Below are 1544 nucleotides of genomic sequence, written 5' to 3'. Positions count from 1 at the left end.
GCGCCGCCGGGGGAGCCGGGCGGCCGGGGTCGGGAGGGGGTCGGCGTTAACCTCTCTGTCGGCCCGTTCGTATCCACAGGCCGTGGAGACCCGGGAAGTTCTCTCTGAGTCCGAGGCTCCCGCCCCGGTCCATCTCGCAGCCAGCGGCAGCCTGGTCCGCGCCAGGAACCGTCTCTGGTCCGTGGCGTGAGCCCCGCGCTGGTGGAAGCTGCGGACGATGGCGGTGACGATGCTGCAGGACTGGTGCCGGTGGATGGGCGTCAGCGCTCGCAGGGGCCTGCTCATCCTGGGCATCCCGGAGGACTGCGAAGAAGCCCAACTCCAAGAGGCCCTGGAGGCCGCCCTGTGGCGCATGGGCCACTTTACCGTGCTGGGCAAAGTGTTCCGCGAGGAGGACAACGCCACCGCGGCCCTGGTGGAGCTCGACCGCGAAGTCAACTACGCTTTGGTCCCCAGGGAGATCCCGGGCCCCCGGGGTCCCTGGAGCGTGGTCTTTGTGCCCCGTTGCTCAGGCGAGGAGTTTCTCGGTCGCGTGTTCCGCTTCCTGGAGCAACAGGGGCAGACGGTGGAGAGCGTGGCCGGCGCCCTGGGGCTGGGGCTGCGCAGGGTGTGCTGGCTCCGGTCGGTCAGTCAGGCGGTCCAGCCCTGGGTGGAGACCGTGCGGTACCAGCGCCTGGGCGTGTTCTCCGGGAGGGACCAGCCGTTCCCGGGGGAGGATTCCTTCGACACCTGGCTAGACCACACCGCCGACATGCTGCACGTGTGGCAAGGGGTCTCGGAAAGGGAGAGGAGGCGGAGGCTGATAGAAGGCCTTCGAGGCACGGCCCTGCAGCTCGTGCTCGGGCTCCTGGCGGAGAACCCTGCCAGGACGGCACGAGACTGCCTGGGGGCCCTGACCCAGGTGTTTGGGGACACTGAGTCCCAGGCGACCCTCCGGGTGAAGTGCCTGACCGCTCAGCAGCAGCCAGGCGAACGCCTCTCGGCTTTCGTGTTGCGGCTGGAAGTCCTGCTGCAGAAAGCCGTGGAGAAGGGGGCTCTGGCCAGAGACTCCGTGGACCACGTGCGCCTGAGGCAGGTGCTCACCAGGGCCAACCTTATTGAGCCCCTGGACGAAGCCCTGAGGAAGCTGAGATTGGTGGGGAGGGCTCCGACTTTCCTGGAGATGCTGGGGCTGGTTCGCGAGTCTGAGGCATGGGAGGCCAGTCTGGCCAGGAGCGAGAGGGCCCAGGCAAGAGGAGGGGCTGATGCCGGGACAAGTGCCCAGGCTGATGCCAGAGCCGAAGCGAAGGCAGAGGATGGCAGGGTGCAGGAGGACAGTGAGGACCGTGCCCCCGTCCCCGCGGGCCTAGATCAGGCAGGACCCTCTGAGGCCCCCGGGGGCCCCACCCCTGCCCACATGGGCGATGCTTCTGGGGCGGGCCCAGGAGGTCCTGGTGGGGCAGAGGGCCTGGCCCTCGCACGACACGCCGAGGCCGAGGGGGCTGAGGAGTTTCTCCCCCAGGAGGGACTCAAGCCCATCCCGGAGGAGTCAGGAAACGAGGCCG

The 1544-nt window shown here is 68.8% G+C and overlaps 1 protein-coding gene across 1 annotated transcript in view; it reads left to right on the top strand.

The window, feature by feature from the left end:
* The first annotated feature begins 90 nt into the window (after positions 1-90).
* Positions 91-1544, top strand: part of PNMA6A (PNMA family member 6A) — a 32459-nt gene continuing 31005 nt past the window's right edge. The window contains exon 1 of the mRNA XM_025049179.1: positions 91-1540. Coding sequence (XP_024904947.1) covers positions 218-1540 — 1323 coding nt within the window. The 5' untranslated portion in view covers positions 91-217. The remainder of the gene's footprint in view (positions 1541-1544) is intronic.

The sequence above is a fragment of the Pteropus alecto genome, unplaced genomic scaffold (assembly GCF_000325575.1).
Source record: "Pteropus alecto unplaced genomic scaffold, ASM32557v1 scaffold1701, whole genome shotgun sequence".
NCBI lineage: Eukaryota > Metazoa > Chordata > Mammalia > Chiroptera > Pteropodidae > Pteropus > Pteropus alecto.
Note: the sequence above shows the minus strand (reverse complement) of the source record. Positions and strands in the feature narration are given on the sequence as shown.